This window comes from Uloborus diversus, chromosome 8, assembly GCF_026930045.1.
Source record: "Uloborus diversus isolate 005 chromosome 8, Udiv.v.3.1, whole genome shotgun sequence".
NCBI classification, from domain to species: domain Eukaryota; kingdom Metazoa; phylum Arthropoda; class Arachnida; order Araneae; family Uloboridae; genus Uloborus; species Uloborus diversus.
In genome coordinates this window covers 159,136,050-159,158,463 of record NC_072738.1, presented here as the reverse complement: position 1 = coordinate 159,158,463, position 22,414 = coordinate 159,136,050, and the positions used below count along the sequence as shown (strand labels likewise).

The 22,414-nt window shown below is 32.4% G+C and overlaps 2 protein-coding genes across 2 annotated transcripts in view; one reads left to right on the top strand and one right to left on the bottom strand.

The window, feature by feature from the left end:
- The window catches only part of LOC129228125 (prolactin regulatory element-binding protein-like), a 36,863-nt gene extending 32,213 nt beyond the window's left edge, over nucleotides 1-4,650 (bottom strand). Inside the window, exon 1 of the mRNA XM_054862772.1 lies at nucleotides 4,199-4,650. Within this exon, the coding sequence (XP_054718747.1) occupies nucleotides 4,199-4,333 (135 nt within the window). The 5' untranslated portion in view covers nucleotides 4,334-4,650. The remainder of the gene's footprint in view (nucleotides 1-4,198) is intronic.
- A 211-nt stretch (nucleotides 4,651-4,861) lies between these two features.
- The window catches only part of LOC129228124 (alcohol dehydrogenase class-3-like), a 39,780-nt gene continuing 22,227 nt past the window's right edge, over nucleotides 4,862-22,414 (top strand). The window contains exons 1-4 of the mRNA XM_054862771.1: nucleotides 4,862-4,995; nucleotides 12,625-12,726; nucleotides 19,160-19,301; nucleotides 22,199-22,286. Coding sequence (XP_054718746.1) covers nucleotides 4,975-4,995; nucleotides 12,625-12,726; nucleotides 19,160-19,301; nucleotides 22,199-22,286 — 353 coding nt within the window. The 5' untranslated portion in view covers nucleotides 4,862-4,974. The remainder of the gene's footprint in view (nucleotides 4,996-12,624; nucleotides 12,727-19,159; nucleotides 19,302-22,198; nucleotides 22,287-22,414) is intronic.

The window sequence follows — 22,414 nt, the reverse complement described above, 5'->3', positions numbered from 1 at the left end:
CAAAATTTCATATTGAATTCATTAACATAATTCTCTAAAATAAAACAAAAAACTAGTTTTTTTCTTCTCCTGATAGTATCTATGTGAAAGGTTATTGTAATATTATTAATTTCAAATTTGACATATATTTTAAATAATATTGCAAAATATAATATTTTAATAAAGTTTACCTGTGACTAACATAACGTGACTAACATAACATGCGAGAACACATTTTACTTAAAAAGTATTATAGGTAATATTAATACAAATGTTAGAATGTAAATAAGATTTTATTGAAAGTTAACACACAGGTTCTCTTGTAAATAAAATTTACAGTTCAATTTTGTAATTGAAACGATAATGCCCCCGAGAATTTACAGTTGGTTGGGACAAGACTTTCGAAATTTGAGCTCTTTCAATCCAACATTTGTCCTCATTTGTGGGAAACACAAAGGTTGCTTCGGTGCTTTCTTTCATGAAGAGAACTTCATAATCATTATCATTAATGTTTAAAATCTGCCCGACGTATTTCTTTTTGGACTTGCAAGAGGTGAATTCCACCACAATAAAATCACCCACTGTCACAGTTTCTGTATCTCTGAGCAGTACAGGAGAATCTACTTCAAAATCATTGACAACTTCATCTTCCACAATTTCTTTCAAAACAACCTCTTTTCTGGGAATATCATCCCCTGTATTTTGCAATAAACAAATTTTGAACTTTCCCATATTCACGACACAGCGGGATGACTGAATGTCCTCTACAGGATTCACATTTTCAAACAACACTTCTAACTCTTTCTTCTCTTCAGCCACGTCACTTTCACTAACGAACAAGCAATTTATCTTCAATTCTTGTTTTTTTAATTCCAGAAAGAACTCCTTTGCATTACTTACCACAGCTTGTCCACGTAAAACTCTGCTCCACACATTGTGTTTTATAACGGCACCTACTCCATCATGTGGGCCCTTTCCGTGATAGGATTCTGTAAAATTCCAAGACCTGTAGATATTGGAAGAAGTTAAAGTCATCATGGAATATCTGTTTTTAAAGCCATCTGTCCATAGGAACACTGATTTCACAGTAATTCCGCAAATTTCTGCAAAGTCATTTAAAATTCTTTCGTTGAAGATGTTTACTTCATATGCCGAGTGCCTACTTGCGTCGGAAATTACGGCGTAACATTTCGACTCCAGTTTATCAACGTTTAGAAAATAGATGACTGCAGTATATATAGTCACACTGATTCCTGCATTCCAGTGTGCCTGCATCACTTCATCTTGGTGCTTTTTACTATAATTTTCAGCAAAATCAGTCTGCAGAATAATTTCTCTGATGCCCAAGTTTTCTTTTTGTTTTTGCAGCTCTTCAGCCTGCCGCCAAATATTGTAAGAATGCTTTAAGATATTTTTTGTCTGCTCCATCAGCATTTCTTTCAGTTCACAATAGCTAACACATAACAGTTCAAGTTTCCCGTTTTTCCACTGATGAAAAGAGGTGGTTTCGTCAGCATTCCATGAGGATGTTGCTGACAGCAGAAATTCCTTGAAATTGGTCATGTTGCAAAGGTTGCATTTCTACATCATACAATTTGCAGATTTCCTACTGAAAACAATCAGATCAATCAACTCACCAATTTTCTTTGGCCCAGGGTTGAATTTGCAAGCTGTTAATAGAATACTTAAATTCTCACAATATACACAACAACAAACTCGGTGATCTTTGGTTGAAGACAATTGCACTTCTTCTGGGCGCAGTTCACAAAATTTTGATATTCCTACTGGGTTCCCATGATTCTCCTTCTTATATATATCATAGACTTCTTTTAAAGTGTACATTAACAGCCATTTCTGCACTCGTTCCTTTACACCAGCTTTATTTCTTATATTTTTGTAATCACGCTTTCCTGGCAGCTGTCTTGAAATTTCATCTCTCCTAAAACAGATTGGACACTTATTGCCTTTGAAATATTAATTTTATGCCTATAACAAAAAAATTGTATTTTATTGTAAAGAAAAAGAACCCGGCTTCAATAATAAAAACAAATTTCATAATTATTTGCAGTTTTTTAAAATATATATGAATGTAAAGAATTAGAAAAATATGCGACATTTTGGAAAACTGCATATGTTATATTTTTACAGCCACTTTTTATAGGTTTGGAGTAATATTTTATGAAAACTGAAGTTAAATTAAAGCAATTTGAGAAATTATCTTTAAAATGATGTATTATACAATATATATATTGGAAGATGAAAAAATCATGTCTAGGTTGACATTTACATAAAATTACCCAACTGAAGAAAAAATGGAGGGGTATTCCCAAAAAGTGGGATAAGACAGGGGAAAGCTGTGATTATACTTAGATCAAGGGCAGGGCTCTCCAACTTACAGTCCACGTGCCGGATCCAACCCGCGGGAAATTTATTAACTTTTTTTTTTTTTGGAGCACAGACAGTCTTGTTGGAAATAAGATTGCAATATTATTTTAACTACAAATAATTATTAAAATCTTTTTACTGTTAATTTAAATCATTTTTTATTCAATTTTTACGGTTCACTACGAATGCAGCACCCATCTCTCTTTTTACTCCTTTCAAGAACAAATCTCTTCTCAGCGCCACATTCTCAATTAGTACCAAGGCATTGGGCATTTCCTGGCCCCAGGAAAACATGTACTCCATTTTACAGTTCTCTACCAGAAAAAGACTTTAAGAACTTAAAAATTCATGCTATAGCTATGTTTTCTCTTTTGCATCCTTTTACAAGTGTGAACAGATGTTTTCAAAATTGAAGTGCATTGAAGTATACCTAAGTATAGATCTTCTTTATCAGACAAATATTTAAAATCGCTCTTGATGATCGGAATTACAAAGTTTGTTCCTGAATGGACTGAAATTTTAAGTTGTAAACAAATGCCTTCCTTGCATTATTTTTTTAACTTAAAAAAAAAATAAATAAAAGCTTTACATACGCACACACACATGTTGTGCTCTCATTTATTTCCAAGTTTTTAATCGTCAGTAATGAAGTAAAATAAGTTTATAGCACATTGCAATAATTTTGTCTTGTATCACTCACTCATTAGATTTTTTTTTTTTTTTAATTTCACTTCATTTTGTGACAAAGAATGCTTTTTATTACCATTTCCTGAACTATTCTAATTTTACAAGACTCCCTATTGTTATAATATTAGAGATTTAAGGGTACTTAAAATATAGTTTAATTTAACTAACAGCAAATATATATAAGGAAGCGCTTAATTTTAAAAAAATGTTCATGATGTTTTCATGGAAGGGGGGGGGGGGGGGCTTAGCGCAAAATATACTATCTGAGCTAAAATATTATTGGGCTGGCCCGCCTCTCCTCCAAAAATTAACAATGTGGCCCGCGAGTGAAAAAGGTTGGAGAACCCTGATCTAGGTTGTCCTTTTCACATAAGAATTGGCAAGAATTAGGTCAAAAACATTTCAAAGTTTTTTTTTTTTTTTGATGCACAATGTTGTTAATTTAACACTACTTTAACAGTTATCAACATTATCTTGTCTCTGCGTAATGCAATTAAGATTTATGTTACCAATCACTTAATGAAAAACCACTCGCTCCCAATAATCTCTATTCATTTGTATGTCAAAATTATTGCTTCATGGAGTATTGCATTGTCCTTAAAGTTATCAGTTTTAAATTAGGAGTTTGATTTCTGATCAAATATTGCCTCAAGATTTTGTAAAAAAGTCGACCACCAGAAAACTGGAAAGTGATAGAAAATCCTTCAGATTGCTTGCTAAAATATCCCATTGTTCAATATAATGCAGCAGGACAGATTTGCTATCCAATTACATGAAAGATCTCAACTAAATTAAATGTTAAATCTCAAACATTATTATAACCTATTATACGTTAAACTTTTACAGTAGTTGGAGCAAATACATCTTATATTTATAAAATTAGATGCTGACTTCAGTGATCTTTTACAGATCAATCACCATGTTAAAATTGCATTATGCAGATTTTTATAAAACCAGAAATAACTTTCACGAAAAATGCTCTTTCCAGTAAAATTAACATTAAACAAGAAATTCAACACATCACTTTGCATCACAAGTGCAAAAATGGGAAAATATAACTTCAAAAACAAAAGAACTATTTGAATTGATTCATTCTTTTGCACAACGTGAACTATTAATGGAAATAATGAAAGAAACAAAAGCTTACTATAACATTGTGTATTCCAGTTTTAGCTCCTCCGCCACCTCCAGCTACAAGGATGTGTCTTTCAGATAAAGAATGAACAGTATATAATGGAAAATTCACACGAGCTAAAAGCTGGTTTTGTCTGTAAGAAGGCATTTTAATGTTTTTTTTTCTTCTACAGAAAAGTCAAAATAAGAATTGGGTACAGCACTTTCACATAGCGAATATAATAAAACCCTTATGTTTAAATGCGTACGGCATAAGGTAACGTGTACTTGGAAAATAGGTTGCTGGAGTTGCTTAATTTGATAACAGATATTTATGCGAATTCAGCAATTTTTTGCAAAACAGAAACAATATGAAAAGTTCGCCTATTGAATAAAATTTTCAAAAAGTAAAAAAGCACGCAAATTAAGTTATCTCATAAGGTTTTAAAGATTTTTGAAAAAATGAGATTCTTCTCACTACTACGTTTAGCGGAACTGCCAGATTTGGGTAACGTAAAATTGAAACACGTGTAGCAGACGAAAAATCTCGCCAGTTGACAACTGTGCGAAGTTTTACCAAAATCTCAATATATTACCTTAAGTTCATTTTTACAACACAAAATATGAACAGAAAATGTTTAATATTCTTAAAGTATCATTCAAGCAAAACCCGGAAGGAAATTCCTACCCTCATCGGCGTATGAAAAGCTCGGAAAGCAGTAATGTTACTACTCCACTTGTTTTGTTATCATTTTAAACAAGTTTCGTAATTTGGGTAGTGATTTTTATTAAACTCTCTGCAGTTTAAAAATGTCATCCACTGTAGGAAAGGTAAATATCAGCAAGAAAAGTCTCTCTAAATCTTGACTGTTGATAGGTTTTAGTATTTTATTCTTTGCTATTCAATTACATTCGTAATGCCGGTGCTTGACGTAGTACGACAGTTTAGTCAGTCACATGTTTTTGCCGTGCCATTGTCGATTTTTGAACATATACAAATACGAATACAAATGTGACGACCAGCAACAGGCTCTGGGCCCAGCTAGGCTAGTCCAAGTCAATTAATTAGTCCCCAATGAAGATCAATGGCCCTCTTAAAGCTATCCACTCCCTTGCTCATTACCGTCTCTTCCGGTAAGCTATTCCAAGTGCCCACGACCCTGCTAAAGTAGTAGTTTTTCCTGATTTCCAAGTTAGCCTGAGATTTAAATAGCTTAAAACAATGACCCCTTGTCCTGCTTTCCCCGCAAAAATTTAATCCATTTACATCTTTCATTTTGATAAATTTAAATAACTGAATCATGTCCCCTCTGACTCTCCTTTGCTCCAGGCTATACATGTTAAGCCTATTAAGTCTGGTATCATAATCTAAATCTGAGAGTCCCCTTACTAATTTAGTTACCCTTCTTTGAACCCTTTCCAATACAAAAATATCTTTCTTCAGATAAGGCGACCAAAACTGAACAGCATACTCCAAATGAGGTCTTACTAAACTCCTATATAAAGGCAGAAGAACTTTCTTAGATTTGTTTGAAATAGATCTATTGATAAACCCAAGCATTTTGTTGGCTTTGTTACTAGCAATACTGCACTGTTGACTAAACTTGAAGTCCTGATTTATAAAGATACCCAGATCCATAACATTTTCTGCCTGATTTATGACTGAACCCTGTAAATGATATCTCATACGTTTATTTCCATGACCTAAGTGTAGCACTTGACATTTCCCTACATTAACTGCCATACCCTATTTATCTGCCCACTTAGTAATATGATCTAAATCCTCTTGCAGCTGTTTTACTTGTTCTTCATTTTCGACAATCCCCATAACTTTTACATCGTCAGCAAAACAATTCATGCTTCCAGAAATATTTTCATTGATGTCATTCATAAATATAATAAACAAAAGAGGCCCTAAAACTGATCCCTGAGGAACCCCACTTAAAACATCACTCCAATATGAATGATTTCCTCTCACAACTACTCTTTGCTTCCTACCAGTAAGCCAATTTCTCACCAAAAGTAAAGTTTTTCCTCCTATTCCTATGTCAGCTAACTTGCTGAGAAGAGCAACATGCGGTACCTTGTCAAAAACTTTTTGAAAATCAATATAAACAACATCCACACATTTTTTGTTATCTAAAGCTGAGGTAACCTTGTCGTAGAAACGCAACCGTGGCTCCCAAAAGTGTTCGCACACTTTGAAATTTCTTAGTAAAACCAAAATAACACTCAACTGAATTCTAATATGAAGTCCAATATTTTTTCAAAATATTAACAAATCTTCTTTTTGAAATGGGCCAAAAAACAGACATGGGTCAAAGAGACAGAGAAATACGCCTCCAAAATCATCGTACACTCAAATATTTGCGAATAAATTCATGATTAAAGTTATCATATGTCGTTTTTTTATTATTTTTGCATTGTGTTGACCCTTAAAAGTCAATTGGCTTCAACTTCAAGTTAATTTATTTCTTAATATTGTGCTTATTACTTTAAAATGGCTGGTATTCGTAAAAAACCACAAACACCCTTCCAAATTTGAATTTTTCGATCACAATAGCGGTAAATTGGTTTGAAATGTCTCTAAATTGGTTAATTTATTCCATTCTTTTGTAAAATGCTTTAAAGAAAATAATCGGACCGTAAACAAGGTAAGAAAAGGTCAACTGGCAAAGTTGACAAAGCGTGATAGGAGATTTACAGTTTAAAAATTTATGAAAAATGCACATTTAGTGCTGTAAAAGTTTCTGCAGAGTTCAATGAAAATTTTTATCTTTAATTTTCACTTAAAATCGTTTGCCAAGTGCTCTGATTAGCTGGATTAAATGGGACCTATACCCGCAGAAATTTTCTTGGCTGTGCGAAAAACAGACAGAACGCTTGCTCTTTTCGTCTCAAAATGAATGATAAATAAGCTCAACATTTTGGAATTATGTTTTACTTACAGATAAAAAACAAGTCGACATTTTTAGTTAAATTGTTGTATAATTGTAAATAGAAGAAAAAATTAGGAACTTAATCTTAAGAACTTAGTTGGACCAGTTAATCAGGATGGTGAAGGTGTTCTTGCTTGAGGGTGCATATGAGCATCAGGACTTGGTAGTTTGGAATTTTTTGATGAAATAAGGAATTATGCTGTTCATATAAATATTTTAAAAACCAATTTTAAACTCTTAGCCAAAAATTTTGTTATCCGAAACAACTTTGTTTTTTATTAAGATAACGATAAGTACACGGTTGTAAGCTTTTGCGTCTAGTGCGTCGAAATTTGTCTTGAAGTTTATAAAATTCCCCCTCAAATGCAGATTTGAATCTAATGTAACATATTTAGAAATATCTGGAGGATGGATTACGAAAATACGAATTTGAAACAAAAATAGAGCTAGAAACAATGAGACTTGAAGGGTGGCTGAACACTTACTCAGAAATTACACAAAAAAAGAATGAAATTTATTTCCAGACGTTTAAAAAGTGTTGTTGGTACTATCTGATATTCTACTAAATAATAACTTAATAAAAAGTTAGATTATTCTTTAACATTTAGACATTTTTATAAAGTGTGATATTTTTTAAAGACTTTTGTGACATAATATTTCTGTCACTTTTTGGTTTTTGATTTTTAAAAAAATAAGTTTTAATATTTTTTAAAAAATTTTCACATAGTTTTGTTGAAAATTGATCATAGATCTTATAATTAAATACTTATTCCAAAATATTAATTCTAATCAATGGATAGGGTCCCATTTCAGTGAAAGTCGTAGATGTACAAACACTTTTGGAGCCACTGTACATAAATAATATGTGTAAATCCTGATGTCTGTTCAGACTTTTGAGAAAGGATTTTTTTTTTTTTTTTGAGATTGAAAATATACAGTTTTATGAATGTAGACATCACATTTTTCAGTTTCAGACCACATTATCCCAACAAACTAACGGGTGAAACCATAAAATGCATATCAGTATTTTTGATTGAATTAATAATATTTTTTAATTATTCTATTTTGAAGAAAATGTAAATTAAAACTGGAAGTATAATTAGATGAGAGGTCTAATTAAAGACATCTGGTCAGCAAAAAATTGTGGTCCTCCTTGGCTATTTCAGAACTTGTTCTTGTTTCATGCATGTTCAGGATTCTTTTACTGGGCGAAAGATTACTGCTAATTGTGGTAGTAGTGTGACGTACGTTTTTCGGGACCCATAATTGATGCTATATATATATAGCGTTATTATCAGGGCCGGCTGTAGTACATTTGCCGCCCCAGGTAATGTTGACAAGTGCTGCCCTCGTCTTAATATTTTCTCCATTTAAAAAAATTATCGATCATACTCGCATAAAGCTGCAAAATAAAAACTAAGGAGCAAATTTAAGTTTCTCATTTTTTTTCTTTAGTGCCTTCACATTAATCTATACGCCCTAGGCGGTGGAACTGGTAGCCTACCCCAGGTGCTGGGCTTAGCCGACCGTACAGTTTTGAAACCCCATGCGATGTTGACAAGTGCTGCCCCAAGGTCATAATAATACAGGGTGCGGCGAAAAGTATGCCCTCATTTTGGAGAGCAATAAATAAAATACTATTAAATATAGAGGATTGGAATTTTTTTATTACCTTTGGTACTTCAAACAGCTTTTTTACATTAACGTTTAAAAAGGATATCTGCAAGATGGCGGCCTCCAGTAGCAATGCACTGATGTAGCCGATTTTGGAAGCTTCTGGTTACGTTTTGGCACATCTGAATCGGAATGGCGTTCACCTCTCTGATGATTCTCCTTTTCAGTTCTTGTAGGGTATGGACATCGTCTCCATCGTCCCCAGTAAAGGTATTGTAGACAATCGTCTCGCACATTCTAGTGGGCAAGAAAAAAGAGATCTAATATTCATAGCCGGGCATGAGTCAATTTTAACGTTTCAAGAAAAAAATATATATAACCATGGCCTAATTAACCTCTGAAATTAGAGGAAGCTCAGCTTCATTTTGGGGCCCCCACTTTTTGTTTCCGAAAATTTTCCCAAACATTCTCTGTACATTGATAGAACACTGATTAATGCTAAGTGGTCAGCAGAATTCAGAGTTAAGTTTATTCCACCTTATCGACTGACAGAAATTTTATTTATTACATATATTACACTTGAATTCTCAGCAAATTTATGTAGTAACATTTTGAATCATATTTCTCATTTCATAAAGGAAATAAAATGTCATTAAAGTACATTGTAAGAGTTGAATCAAATCCCACCTTTGAAGATCTAGCTTGTATGTAGCTACATTTTTACAAATGTGTCCTCACTTTCAATAATTCAATTCTTTCAAACATTATTGTTTAGCAAGTTCAAATGATTGCAATCTCTTTTAAAAAACACAGTTAAAGCAGAAACTGGAATTGTTAAGCACAATTTTTCAGTGATATTTGGGACCCCACAGAAATTTTATTTATTACATGTATTGCACTTGAATTCTCAGCAAATTTGTGTAGTAACATTTTGAATCATATTTGACACTTCATAAAGGAAATAAAATGTCATTAAAGTACATTGTAACAGAGTTGAATCAAATCCTACCTTTGAAAATCTAGTTTGTATGTAGCTACATTTTATCAAATGTGACCTCACTTTCAATAATTTAATTCTTTCAAACATTATTGTTTAGCAAGCTCAAATGTTTGCAATCCCTTTTAAAAAACGCAGTTAAAAGCAGAAACTGGAATTTTTAAGCACAGTTTTTCAGTGATATTTGGGCCCCTAAAAATTCTGAGGGGAAGCTCAAGCTTCCCTAAGGCTTTTGGGTAATCAGGTCCTGTATATAACTTTAATAATCAAGTGTTCATAAACTTAAAGGAGAACAGAAGGTGCATTGAAAGATACCAAAAAGGAGGCAAAGTACAGTTGAACTTTGTTAATGCGACCACGATTAATACAAAATCACAGCTAAAACAAGACTTTGTAAATTAAGTTTGATTTACTATTTAATTACATTAAACATGTCATGGATATTTCGTAGATCAAAATAAAAGTTTTGGTCAAGACGAATAAAACTTCTGACGTCTTCTTAGAAAAAAATCCAAATTGAGTGCTTCAGTTTTCTGTTTCAGTAATTTTGTGCCACTATAGAAAGCTCTCCATGTATTTCTTAATCCTGAGAGTAACTTTCAAACCTTTTCTTTTAGTCATAAAGTAGTGACAGCTATTCTATCTTTTCTGGGCTCAATGGTCTAAGTTTCCGAGTGGTACTGAAAATTTTAAGGGGAAGTGACATAGGCGGATTTAGGACTGTGTTCCTTGGGGGGCAGGATTTTTTTTTGGAGCAACATTTTTAATTCTCCCCCCCCCCCCATGTTTTTGTCTGTTTTCTGCGATGCGTAAGGTCATTCTTTACTTTTTATGTGTCGTTTTCAGTACTGTGTGTAATCATGCTTTTTAAATTGACCTTAAAAGAGAGGGGGCTGGTATTAAGAGAGTAACGCAGTGCTCCCTTTTAAGTGGGATATAGAATATCTCCAGTTTTAGGGGGCCCGGGGGTTACTCCCCCGGAGGAAATTATCTAAAATGGATATAAAATTCTGCATTTTGAAGTCTTATAAGGGTTAATTGGAAATAATAGGCAAATAATTTTTTTTAAAGCTATACGCTTTAAAAGTGCTTTGTGATGCAAGTTAATACTTTAAAAGAAATGGTGCACAGATTTAGAGAATAGGTATCAAGAGAGTAACATACTACCCATTTGAACAATTCTTAATTTATACACTTGATGATAAGAAATAAAATTGAAGCACACTTTGCTTAGGAGTTTCAAAGACTTGTCTAATTATTTTCAAGGTTTGGTTGGTTAGATTGGGTTTTTCATTTAAGAGCCCATGTAGGCTATACTGCGCCAATTCTTTTCAGGGATTTTAGAACCTATCAATAATTTGCACTTTCCAGCCTCTGAAATTGAGTAGTAGATTATACACTTGTACAGTAGTGTTCAATCTTTGCAAGAAACGGCTATTTTAAGTTCAAAAGAAAAAATAAACTTTAATTTCCTATTCAAAAAATTAAAAAAATCATGATTTTTTTTTTGTTGTAAGATTTTGGAAGATAAGTTTTTACTATATAAACTCTTCCCAAAACTGGGTAGCATTGTCCCCTTTGCCCCCCCCCCCCCTATAAATCCACCCATGCTCTTCTAAACTATTCAAAAACGAAAAAATAATGATTTTTTTTTTTAATTTTTGGAAGATGTGTTGTTACTACATAAAGTCCTCCCAAAACTGGGGGGGCATTGCCCTCTTCTGACCCCCCATAAATCCGCCCATGGGAAGTGAAACTGCTGTCAATGCCGGCATTGTCCCCCAATTGTCCTTTATATCACCTGCCTCTTAATCTTGAACCCCCCCTCCAAGTTCATACTTGTTTGCTCTCTAGGGTATGGCAAATATTCTCTGCTATATTGAGCTATTCTTGCTATCCAAGACTCTGCTATTCTGAAAAAGTTATTCAGTACACCTGTTTACATTTTTACAGATCAGTCTACTTGGGGGATAAAACCGTCTATCTTTTCATTTCAGTATTATCATCCATTGAACTATCATTACCACCTGCCCCCCCCCCCTCCATTATCACCTTTCTTCAAATTGGTTCTTCAGTTATCACTAAAAAAAATTATACACAACAAAAATTACTGTCCCACTATTTCCGACCCTTCTACGTAGTTTCTCCTAGAATATTGGTGAAGTAAGATATTTCATATTGTAAATAATCTTAACTTTTTCTGGTTCGTGCAAGAAAAATTTCCTTAGTATCTATCCTGCTTGGCAGTTGGACGTTTCTTATAAACTGAATGGTGCTTTATTTGGTAGCCCATTAAAAGCTAAAGCTTAAAAAGAAAAGCACTACCAATTCATGAAAAGATAGACATTGTCAATGAGTTGCAAAGCAGTTCTGTTTTAAATTTACGTATGAATTTTTTATTTTTCCCCATTTTACTTATTTATGGTTGTTACGAATAACGGTCAATACGAACAAATTCTTGAGTTTTTGGCATTTCGTATTTACCAAGTTCAACTGTATATGATACGGTGCCTGAAAAGGGGCAGAACTCAGTACTCTTCTAAATAAATGCAAGAAAACACTAAGTAATGTCCGTGGACAAAAGTGGTGACAGAACCAGAAAATCAGAGAAAAGTTTAGGAATTTTTTCAATCGGGAAAAATCAGGTAATTTTGTAAAAATATCAAAAAATTAGGGAAAATTCATTGAAGAGGAAAAATATTCATTATTTACTGGGGAAAATTGAGCAATTGTCTTTAAAAAGACAACACTTTGGCTAGTAATGTATTTAAACAAAGTTAAAGTTTTTGTTTTTACAACACCTCATCCAGAAATAAATTTGAACTTGATGAGTTTGATTTCTTTTTAAATGTATTTTCTTTTATAAAGCAAGTGTAGCATCTTAAACATCTTTTCTATGTTCAATTTCAGACTATTCAATGCAAAGCTGCTGTAGCTTGGGAACCAAAGAAACCTTTATCAATTGAGACAGTTGAAGTTGCTCCTCCAAAAGCTGGTGAAGTTAGAATCAAAGTAAGGTTTTTTAAGTTTTTTTTTTTTTTAAATTAATTTTTACAAATTCTTTTTTAGTAATTTTTTAAAAAATGTTTTGGCAATTTCATGAATTAAACTTTCAAGTTTATTAATTTCTAACACACATCAGTTTTTATCTTGCTTCTTGCTTAACTTAAAATACTTGTATTCTTCAGTAAATAAATACATTTTTTCTGTCCGTTGCTTTTGTTTTCTTTTCAAAACAAACCATGAATTATCCAGTATATTAACTGATGCAGGATATTGCAATATGCAAAAAGAAAATAAAGCTATGGTAAGAGACTAGAAACTGTCCCTTTCTTACATTTTAGTCACTTTTTACCTGTCTTGATTTCTTATATTATCATATAAGAAATCAAAAAAAGAGGATAAGGGTTCATTGACCCTTTAATTTCTAATAGAACTTGATTTGAAAAAAAAAAATTTTTTTTTTCACTGCAAGTTTTAATTAAATCTATGTTTATGAGGTATGCTATGTCTTATTCTTTCTCAGATATTAATTATATATGACTTATGAGAAACATATATGTTTTCTTTGCTTGACATTCAGATATTGGAAGTTTTTTTTTTTTGCCTTAATCAAAACTTTGTAAAGCTGCTGTTAGTGTAAGTAGTGCTAATAACACAGTGCGTCAAAAAGAAAAGAAAAAAAACCTTCAAAATGCTTCTGATGTAATTCTTGCTAATGTTTTTGTAAATTGACCCCCTATTATATTTCCCATTATAAGAAAAAATGTTGGGGAGAAAATGTTACCCTCTGTTGCAGGGTTGGCAAGGTTTTGGATACTACAGTAAAAACCATGGTAAATCCTAGTTTTACCATCCTGTCCAAAACTACAGTTTTAGAGAAACTGTATTTTGTGAGAAAATATAAAAAACAGAACAATGTGTCAAAGTTATGTTTAATATTGAATATTTATTCAATGTGACCATTCAAGTATGAATTTATATATGTAACTCATTTATACAGCTGATTCTAATCTAGTTACATCTAGAAGTTGAATTCTTTACTAAAAAATTCAATTTGTACACTTGAGTTTTTTTTTTTTTTTACATAATAGTAACCAAATTTTTTGACATTTATGCAGGTGTACAAATGAAAGTGTTGAAAATATAGTGCAATAATTGACAATTTTTGAACTGAAGGGAAAATGTATTATATTTGAAAGTGTTTTACAGCTTTGTGAAAATGTTCTTCTCTTGACTAGAGTGCCATTTCATGATCTAAAACTACCACCAACTACAAATTACCACCAAATTACTTTAGAAAAATGCCAATTATTTGTTTCAAAAAAGTGTCAAGCTTCTCGAGTTTTTGTTTATTGGTAGTTACAGAATGTATTATATTAAAAATATGAATTAAAAAAATTGCACACGTTTTGAAAGATAAGTGACCATATTTAATCATCAATTTATTATTCTTTAATCTATGATTTGAAAAAAAAAATTCGTTAAGACATCATGTAAAACTTATATGCAAAAATCATTTTAAAAATTAAGCTTTTTTTTATACCTAAATATTACACATTCAATAACATTCCTTTGAGTTATAAATGAAACTAGTTGACCCGTGCGGAACTCCGCACTGTGCTTCGAATCGTTTCATAAGGTATTTCGCTCTTTAAGAATTTCAAAGGAAGAACATTATGAAGAATAACCGAAAAAAAAGTAAGCGCAGAAGAGAAGGCATGTAATTTAAAGACATCAGTAACAAAACCTCGTTAAATACAACGTTGTGATAATTTGATCATCGCTCACCTTTTGGTCGTACTTATTTTCAATTCAAACATAAATATCATTAAAAGTGTGGCTGAGTAGTGACTCGTGAAAAAGCAATAATTGTGCATGTAAAAAAACAGGTTGTGGCAAATACAGTCCTGCCCATGTGAGCATCTGACGGGAAAAAAAGAAATACTAAAGAGATATTTATTGGCACGGATTCGAACTGGCACCATTCTGAGTAACAGACCGACACCCCAACAAACCTAGCAATTGCGCCTTCCTTTTCGAAAGCTATTCATTAAAGGAATGCGTAGTAAAAAACAGCAAAAAAACTTTTTGCCAAAAAAATTAATAATAATAATAATAAGATCATGCTTCTATGTTTTGTCATTAATCAGCATGATACGATTTAAAATTATTCGAAAAGCATTGAATTTGATTAAAGAATGACGAAGATCTCACGCAGCGATGGAAACGAAAATTCTAGAGAAGTAATAAATTAGATTGAAAATAAGTGTTTTTATCTTTGAATATTGAACTATTTCACATAGAAGGTTGCTTTAACAGTTACGGCTTAAATGCCCGCACATGTTTCTCTTTTAATCGAACACTTAAAATTCAAAACCAAAACCAGTTGAACTGAGTCTGTTTTTTAAGTGTAATTTTTAGAACGTAGACAAAATGTTTTTTTTTTTTTCAGCAGAAAGCAGAGGAGTAGAAAATGATTTCTTGCTAATGAGGTTGATAATAATTTTAATGCTTTCTATCGTATTCGCGCGAATAAAAAATTAAAGGTTTACTGGGTGAAACTCGTAGTTTTAATTTGGCGTAGTATTTTTTCATTTGTACAAAAGGTCGAACACTGCTATTAGAAACATCTATATTTCAGCATACAATGAAAATGTATTTCTGCACAAAAAGGATTTCCTTTTGGTAAATCTAATACTTTTTTATGCTTACATTATGCTGAGTGGTCTGGATGTAGTCAAAGCTTAAAAAAAGGAAGAACACTCTTCGATTAACAGTCAACTTATCCGAATGATAACTGTAGCCTGCATAAAGGAGTCGAAACACCAAGTAGCAATTCCACTGCATTTATTTTATTACGTTTGTATGTTATGAGTACATGTAATGCGTAATACTAATATAAATTTGATATTCTTTCGGACAGCCCAAACTTGCCCGAAGTTCGAATAGTTTATAGCCGAACGCTCTACCGAAAAAAACTTATCAGTTTAACCGAACAACTAAGTCCAGTGCTTTTAAGCTTTATTAAAATATGAACACACACACAGGCTATTTTTTTGTGCTGAAAGCGACGTAAAAAATGGAAAACTGCATTAGAACTTTGCTTTTAAAAAATGCATAAGAACTACAGGCAGCATCAAGGTTTTGAAACAGCAAGGGGCGTTTTCGAAAACTTGATTTTTCGACCATAAGTCTATTTTTCTTCATTAGCCAGCCTGATAAGTTTTAAAATGAGAAGGGAATAATATATAAGATAAGATATTGAAGAAACATTTTTTTATTCTTGAAATTTTTTACAATTTGTTACCGCAGGCTGCTTGAACCGTTATGACTTAGATGGCAGCACGTGTTCATCATTTAACAGAACGGTTAAAATACAAAATAAATTGAACTATGCTCTTTTTTTAAGCGTAGCTTTTCGAATGTAGTAAAAATGTGATAAGCTATTTGTTTTTTGCAAAAAGAAGAAAAAATATATATTTTACCCTTCAAATTGAGGTAGTAATTTTTTTATTTGTACAAAGAGTCAAAACTCATTAGAAGAATATATATTTCAATATACGATTTATTATTTTTTTTCTGAACAAAAAAAAATTCTATTGTAGTCTGAAATCTTAAACCTGTTACTTATATTTTCGTTTACATTATGCTTTAATTTTCTTACCGGAGCCAAATCTTAAAAAAAAAAAAGAAGCCTTACAATTAAGCATCAGGTTTTCATAACAGCAAGAAGCGTTTCCTTCTCATTTATTTTATTCCTTCATAGTCGTTATTTACTTAATTAAGTGTTCATGTAATGCGCGATATTTCTCTTAATTTCTTGTTGCAGATTGTCCGGACGTGGGCCCGAACACGGATTCTCCTGGTTACGAAGAGAACGCTCTGCCGATCAAGCTATTCAGCTCTGTCGGTCATAGCGCAAATTAAAGTTATAAGTTTAACCGAAAACCTCATTCTGGTTCTTTAAAACAGGTTTTTCGGCTGAAAAAAGCTATTTTTAGACCGTGGGTCTATTTTTCGTCAGTAGCCAGCACCATAAGCTTTAAAATAAGGCGTAAATCAAAGAAATCGATCTAGAATTGAGGAAAATCTCGCGTAGAAACCAAAATCAGGCTACAGAAATAATATATAAGGATTGAAATTACTTGTCTTGGTAGTGCTGAGAATTTCCTTTCGTAACTCTACCAACTGTTGCATAAGTTAAGGAAGTTTTATGTAATAGTTATTGGCAATTTTTTTTATTAAAATCTTTTTTAAAGAGAAAAATATTATTGAATATTCATTAATTAAACCTTATTTTTATTTATATTTGTGCATTACAAATATTGCAGTAAATATTAACTGATTAGATTACACCCATTTAGCTTTCGTACATTTTTGGACAGTTTTGGACGGAAAAAACCACCTGTTCTGTCCTAAACCAGTTTCGGACAGTCCAAAAACCCAAGGTTCCCACCTGGGGGGGAGGGGGGATCATGGGCACAGACTGCCATTGAAATTTTAAGGGGGTGTTTTGTGGGGCATTTTTTATACACTTTTTAGGGGGTTGCAATATTTAGAGGGCTGTGCCTTTGCTCCTAAGGGGGGTAACCCCTGCAAAACCCAACCCTGCTCTGTTGAAATTAGAGTGAGATTTTTAAGAATTGAGAGATTTTTTTTAAAATCTCATTATTCAATTTAACAGACGTGACGAAATCGTGAGAAAGTCCCGCATTGAAATATTTTTTTATTCGAGATTTCTTTTAAAAGTGCGTTTCTTGCGGTTGCCCGCTCTATCAGGAACCTTGTAACATAGCATTATTGAATATTTATATTACCAGGGTTGCACTGTCCCCCCCCCCCCCGCCCTTTTTTTGGTCTTTTCATTATTCAAGAAGTGATAAACAATGGAGCTGGTGCATCCCCAGAAGTATAAATATATATATATTAATGCAACTTTATAAGCATATTTAAGTTCATTTTTAATCATATTCAAGAATAATATGGGATGGTTTTAACTAAAGATCTACGTTGCGACTGACAATGCAAAATACGTTTCCAATATATTTTTTTTAATAACTTAAAACTTTTTTCAGACATGGGGCTCAAAGAAGTGAATCCAATACTTTGGTTTTATGCTGGAAAATAATTGAAACAAGTGTTGTATAAGGAATCCTTAGGAAAAGAAAAGATCAGTTTTGATGATTTTTTCAAATATTCGAGGGAGTGGGGCTACCTTCTTGAATCTTCCAACTTGCTCCAAATGTTCGTGTTTTTAAACTTTGTATCTCTCTAGCTCTTCAGAAGAGTGTAAATGGCTAGTATACTGCTCTCTTCCCCTCCAAATAAAAAATAATGGCTATAAAACTGTCAAAAACTGAAAAGATTCTATTTTAAAAATGTGGCACAATACATTATTTCTGATTTTAAATAAATAAAACTTGTTGCATCATTTAAACATTCATCATGTCGTATTTCTGACATCTGAACATTTTCATGGCGCAATTTCCAAACAGTGGGATGTGTAGCAGAAAAACAATGATCATTGCTATACTTAGATCATGGAAATAAGCGTACGAGTTATCGTTTATAGAGTTCAGTCATTAGTCAGGCAAAAAATGTTATGGATCTGGGTATCTCAATAAATCAGGACTTCAAGTTTAGTGAACAGTGCAGCATTGCAAGTAACAAAGCCAACGAAATGCTTGGGTTTATCTATTGATCTATTTCAAACAAAACTAAGAAGGTTCTTCTGCCTTTATATAGGAGTTTAGTAAGACCCCATTTTTGGAGTATACTGTGCAGTTTTGGTCGCCTTATCTGAGGAAAGATATTTGTGCATTGGAAAAGGTTCAAAAAAGGGTAACTAGACTATTAAGGGGACTTCAAATTTAGATTATGATACCAGACTTAATAGCCTTAATTTGTGTAGCCTGGAGCAAAGGAGAGTCGGAGGAGACATGATTCAGTTATTTAAATTTGTCAAAATGAAAGATGTTAATGTAGTAAATTTTTGCACGGAAAGCAGGACGAGGGGTCATTGTTTTAAGCTATTTAAATCTCAGGCTAACTTGGAAATCAGGAAAAACTACTACTTTAGTAGGTCATGAGCGCTTGGAATAGCTTACCGGAAGAGAAAGTAATGAGCACGGGTGTGGATAGCTTTAAGAGGGCCATTGATCTTCATTGGGAACTAATAAATTGACTTGGACTAGCCTAGCTGGGCCCAGAGTCTGTTGCTGGTCGTCCTTTTTGTATTTGTATTGTATTTGTATATTTGGTTTCACAGAGGGTCACTTTTACATAAGAATCAGCAAGATTTATATCGGAAGCATTTTAAAGGTTTTTTCACCATGCAGTGTAGCACTTGAAGCAAACAATCAGACTTTAAGAAATATTTTTGATAAATACTTTTTGGAATTTTGTTGCATATATTGAATGCATTGTGTGCTACATTTTACAGGTTCTAGCAACTGGCATTTGTCATACAGATGCTTATACTCTTGATGGATTAGATCCTGAAGGTTTATTTCCTTGTATTCTTGGCCATGAGGGTGGTGGAATTGTTGAAAGTGTTGGTGAAGGTGTTTCTTCTGTCAAAGCTGGTATGTGAATATTATTCTATTGTGATTAATTTTGGTTCCAGTCGCGGCTCGTTGGAGGGGCCAGAGGGGGCCTAGGCCCCCTCACTTTTTGCAGACAATAATTTATAACTTTTATTTATTTTCCTTTTTTTCTTTTTGTGTTTACTACTTGCTTGAAATTAAAAAAAGGATTAAACCGTATTTTCATGCGTATAATCCGCATATTATCTGTTAAAAAAGTGTAAGATCAATGAGGTGCGGAATATGCGCTGTCACGAAATATGTTTTTCCCCCCTCAATACCAATGCATTGAACCTCAATAATTACAGTGAGATTCACAGTTACCCACCTGTATGTTGTTTATTTTATATACTTTAAAGGCTCCTTTGCAGTTCAGGCTATGTAATATAAACAACATACAGTAGAGAAAGAAGCCTTCTTTTGCACAGTATTAGACCGTTTGCTCCTTTCTTGACTCTTTTTCTTCAAGTTATTAGCATAATTACTATGATGACAATTTAGAGGAGAAATCATTATTTTTCATATTAGTTTTGACTGTACCTTTAAAGTTGTTACTTCTTCACGTTTTTAAATTAGTTGCTAAAATTGTATGATAAATCAAAACTTCATTCTTTTTCATCATATTATCTGCCGATTATATGAAGATTTGTTTTTCTTCAGGTCGATTTCAGGACTTCAATTTTGAAAAAAATTCCACGTGAGAGCTTCAGAACCTCCCCCCGTGTTTGGAGGGCTCACTTTTCTGGCCCTCTCACTTTTTCAAGGCACGAGCCGCCACTGTTGGTTTCTTGTTTTTTCACAGCCTTTAAAAGTACTTAACTTCTTTGTAAGTACAAAAAATTTAAATTCTCGGATTTTCCGAAAAGAAAAACAACATAATAAATGTTCAAGTGATGTAGAAAGTTTTGTTTATTGAAAATCAGGAAAAATTTATTGTACCACACTTTTAAAATCCAAAAACAAAATCCAGAAATTCTAACAGTGAATTTCCAGTCTATATTCAACCAAATCTTCCAATTTGGTATATTTCTTCTGATTTTTTATCGTTCTTAATAATGTTTTTATTTTTTGAAAATTTGGCTTCATGTTTTGCTATTTCTAAAATTTTATTGTATCTTTGCAAATATTTGTTGCAGTATTTTATTGTGTGAGTTGATGAGATTTGAAGCATTCACCCTTGCCAATTTGCATTAATCAAACTTTGTTTCTCATGAGATTTCATTTCAATTTGTATCTTGAAATTTGCATCACAGTCAATAGATTGAATGAGTCTACTTCATTTTTAAAACCTCCACTTTTCTTAACATTTCATTCCTCATTGCTCAAATTTCCTTTAATTAATTTTTACTGCTATTGCTTTGTATTAAATACACAGCTAAAAGAAAAAGGAAAGCACTTGGGATAGTAAATTTTGTAGCAGTTTATTAAGTTTTACTTCATATGAAATATTGAATATTGTTAAACAGCGAATTAAGATTAATCATTGTAATCCAAGTTGAACTTAAAGATGAAAAACAAAACTATCTGGCAATGTTTGAATTTTGTTCCTTAATATTAATGATGCTACCATTATTTATCAGTTACCAAAAAGATTAATATAGCAGAAAATCTCTTGAATAAATTGTAATTAGAAATATTTTAAGCCACTTGAATTTTTAAAGGTAAATAGAAGATTCTTCATTTATGACGTAACATGTAACCATGGTTATCAGTTATCAAATCATATATCAGGAAAGAAATTAGATATCAATTTGTGCAGAACTGCTGATAAACGTAAACCAAAGTCACTATAATAATTTGTTTTGCTTTTGGGATGGTTTATTTTAAATTAATTTTTACATTTAATGTAGATAAATTTATAATGTTAAATGATAATGCAGTTGAATTTCCCAAAATATATAAATATTTGCTTTTTTAAATTAGGGTAAAATTCAAATATTACAGTTAAATTTTTAAAACAAATATTCGGTATGAATTTTAACCGAATATTCATTGTTCAGTTTTCGGCAAAATATGGTATTCAATGTATCTGAAAATTAGTAGTACAGTAGACCCTTGTTTTACGCGGGGGGTAACGTTACATGGAAATGCTGCGTAAATCAAAACCGCGTAGATTGAGACGTAATAGTAGTGTTAAAATAGGAGTTAGGTTCCGAAGATAAAAAAAACTACTTCATTCTAGTGATGACTAATTGTATAATAAGTTTGATGTGTACTTATATCTATTTTTATGCATAACATGCAGGAAGAAAACATAAACTACTTTCGTTTTCTATTTATAAAGAGGAACTGGCAATGATATTCTTTTGGCAGTCATTAAGAATTTTTCTCTGTAATTCTTTGTAGAGCATTAACGCATCCATGACCGCTTGCGTCATTTCCATGATAGAATCATCCTTCACTAGCATATCAGAAAGAGCATTTCTATTGTTTAGGAATGGCTCAAAATTTTCAATTTGAACGTTTTTGGTTGTGTATCACTGATGTCGGTATCCTCGATGGTTTTAGCCGCCTTTGTCACTCCTAAAAGCTCTTCTTAAAGTGAGTTCTAAACTGAGTGAGTTTAATAACTTTACTTCTGGAAAGAGCTTTGGAACCAATTACATAAATGTCTCCGGTAGCCCAAGCTCAATTATTAGCACGCCAAAATGCAGTTTATTACGTGTAAACTGCAATCTTTAGGAGTTTGGATTTTGAAAGAGAGAAAAATTTCATCTGTTTGCATTGCCGCATCGGCGTAAAGCCGAAACTCATCCGCATAAAATAAAATTAAGGTGTCAAATCTTAAACCGCGTATAGTCGAAACCACGTAAAATAAACCCGCGTAAAATGAGGGTCTGCTGTAGTTGTAAATAATTTGTTGAAACTAATTTTTATGTATTTTTATAATTCCTCAGGTGATCATGTAATTCCTTTATACATTCCACAATGTGGAGAATGTAAGTTCTGTAAAAGCCCAAAGACTAATTTATGTTCTAAAATCAGGTAATGTATCTTTAATAATTCATGTATAAAATTTTTAAATTATTGGTTTTAATTCTCTAAGGACCATGTGGAGCATATATCGTTGGCACAACGCTAAACTAACGAATGTGAAAAATTGCGAATCACAT